At 36.7% G+C, this 2,483-nt stretch overlaps 1 protein-coding gene across 1 annotated transcript in view; it reads right to left on the reverse strand.

The window, feature by feature from the left end:
* LOC111466365 (sphingoid long-chain bases kinase 1-like) overlaps positions 1-1,849 on the reverse strand; it is a 6,099-nt gene extending 4,250 nt beyond the window's left edge. Inside the window, exons 1-3 of the mRNA XM_023110977.1 lie at positions 1,701-1,849; positions 765-1,325; positions 299-670 (exon numbers count right to left, since the gene is read on the reverse strand). Of these exons, the coding sequence (XP_022966745.1) occupies positions 299-670; positions 765-1,325; positions 1,701-1,799 (1,032 nt within the window). The 5' untranslated portion in view covers positions 1,800-1,849. The remainder of the gene's footprint in view (positions 1-298; positions 671-764; positions 1,326-1,700) is intronic.
* Positions 1,850-2,483: the final 634 nt, after the last annotated feature.

A 2,483-nucleotide genomic window follows, 5' to 3' on the forward strand; every position in this document is an offset into this window, starting at 1 on the left:
CCAAAAAAAAAAAAAAAAAAAACACGGAACTCAATCTTTCTAATCCATGAGAAAACTACCAAATCAAAATTCACCACAGTAAAGGAAAAGATCCAAATCCAAATTTTCAACTTCACCCAAGAGTAGGAATGTTCAACTTCCATCATGAGTTTAATACTAAATCAGTAAACCTTGATACAAAAGGTCAATAAAGGCTTTGTACTCCATTGTTATTTGTTGGGTATTAGCTAAAGACAAAATCAAGTTGAATGGAAAGAGGGTGGTTCATATACACGTTTAGAACATGGATAAATCATACCTTAAATATTGGTTCAACAATCCCATGAAAAACTTTAGTTGAGCGGCCTCGTCCAGAGCGTGGATTTAATATCACAAGCATTTTTGGTGGATTCTTGCATTTGAAAAGTAATTCAGGAGGCGTATCAACCGGAATTAATTCTGAAGATGCCTGCTTCTTTGAGGAGAGTAAAGGATGAGGCAAACAATTTACGTAGCAGTGCTGATCTGCAAAACCACCAACCCACTGAACTGCCTCTTCCACGCTAGAAGACAAAAAGCGATAATCTCTCGACGTCCTCCTGGGCTTCATTAAACAAGAAAGACCACATGGACCTTTCTGCAGTGGATATGAGTGAATAGTAAAATGCCTGAGACCAACATTGTACGAAACCTGTCAAAATGGGGCATAGTATCATTAATTCATCAATACATCCAACAGAAATTCATGGACCTTGTGTTTTGCTGAGACGTAAAGAAAAGCTTACTGAAACGACATCTTCCAGAAGTAGCATGTGAGAACCCCATATCAAGGCCGTGCTAGTAAGTTTAGCATCAAAACTTTCTCGATCAGCAACACCAGTGTCATCAGAAACATTCTTGTCCGAATTCTTTCTCTTATCCAAAATCAGCTTACCGGATAAAACTGTATAGCCCAATAAATCAGACTTTTCATCACCACCAATGTCAATCCTATGCTCAAATTTCTTCGGCTTGTCACGATCAGCACTCGAGGTCATGGTGAACTTCGAGATAGAGGAATTAATCTCACTACCTCGCCTAGAAGAAGACTTGGCCTTGCTGCGCTTCTCAGGGAAGACAATGGGCGAGGAGTGTTGTCCGCCGGTTGCTATTTGCGAGCACAACCCCAATCGCCTAATAGACTTCTGAGGCGTTGTCAGCCTCAAAGACGATGAAGAAAGAGCATTTTCATTACTGTTCCTAGAAAGGCCCTCACTCTGCTGCATATCTAAACAATTCCGCCCGAATATATAAACAGAGAAGCACTGCGACGAACACGCACATCCAAACCCCGCACTCAATGCCCTCTGTACATTAAGGTTGAGTACGAGACGGAAGATAGGAGGAGCTATTTTTCGTTTCAAATAAACAAAAAATGAGCTGTAAATGGCGATCCAACTCTCCTAAATTCCAACTGTACTAACAATTCATTCAAACAATAAAAGCTCACAATTGCCTAAGCAATTGCGTGAAAGATCGCAACAGCTTATAAGCGCACGCAAATCAAGATTCTAGGGAATACGAAATGGCCTTCAATTCAACAATTAAACGACGAATCAGACAAAAAAACTCAGAACGAAATTTGATGCAGGAGCTTGAAAAAAAAACCTAAGGAGCTAATCAGATCTTATGCTAGTCGAATCTGAAAAAAACTGCGGCCAAATTTGATAAACAAACCCTACCAATTTCAGTTCAGACCTACCATAGATCCTCGCTCCCCAGGTGGTTTTGCCGGCTGAGAATCGAAGAAATTGCGCACTCAAACCTAAAGCCTCTGTCATTCGAAGCTCGGCATCAAAAATAATATCGTTTCAATGGTGAGGAGCCTTTCATTTTGTGTTTCTTTATTATTATTATTTTTTTATTTATTTATAATCAAGAAATTGCCTCATACTCAGTTTAGTGGAATAGTTGGTGGACAATAAATAAATAAATAAATAATAAATAATAAATAGCTCCAGACGAGCTTCCAAATATACCTTTTTCTCTCTCTTTTTTTCTTTTTCTTTTCCTTTTATTATTTTTTTTCTTTTTTTTCTTTTATCTCTTGTAAAAATTCACTTAAAAAATTAAAACTCTATTTTTGTGTTTATTTTATTTTCTCAAAAAAAAAAAAATTCACTACTTTATTTTACGCTCAACTTTATATAAAAAATTAATTAAATTATAAATTTAGTCTAAAATTTATTATATATAAAATTAATTTATAAAACGATCAATTAAATCGAACTTGTGCGGTACAGCTTGTTTAGATCGAAAATGTAACTGTTCAAACTCACCACTAGCAGATATTATCTGCATTGGTATGTTATAAATGGTATCGGAATCAAACATTGGGTGGTGTGCCAGTGAAAATACTAGACCCTAAAGGAGTGGATTGTGAGATCTTATATCAGTTGGAGAAGGGAATGAAGCGTTCGGAAACCTCTCCTTAGTATATGTATTTTAAAATTGTGAGGCTGACA

This window comes from Cucurbita maxima, unplaced genomic scaffold, assembly GCF_002738345.1.
Source record: "Cucurbita maxima cultivar Rimu unplaced genomic scaffold, Cmax_1.0 Cma_Scf00031, whole genome shotgun sequence".
NCBI lineage: Eukaryota > Viridiplantae > Streptophyta > Magnoliopsida > Cucurbitales > Cucurbitaceae > Cucurbita > Cucurbita maxima.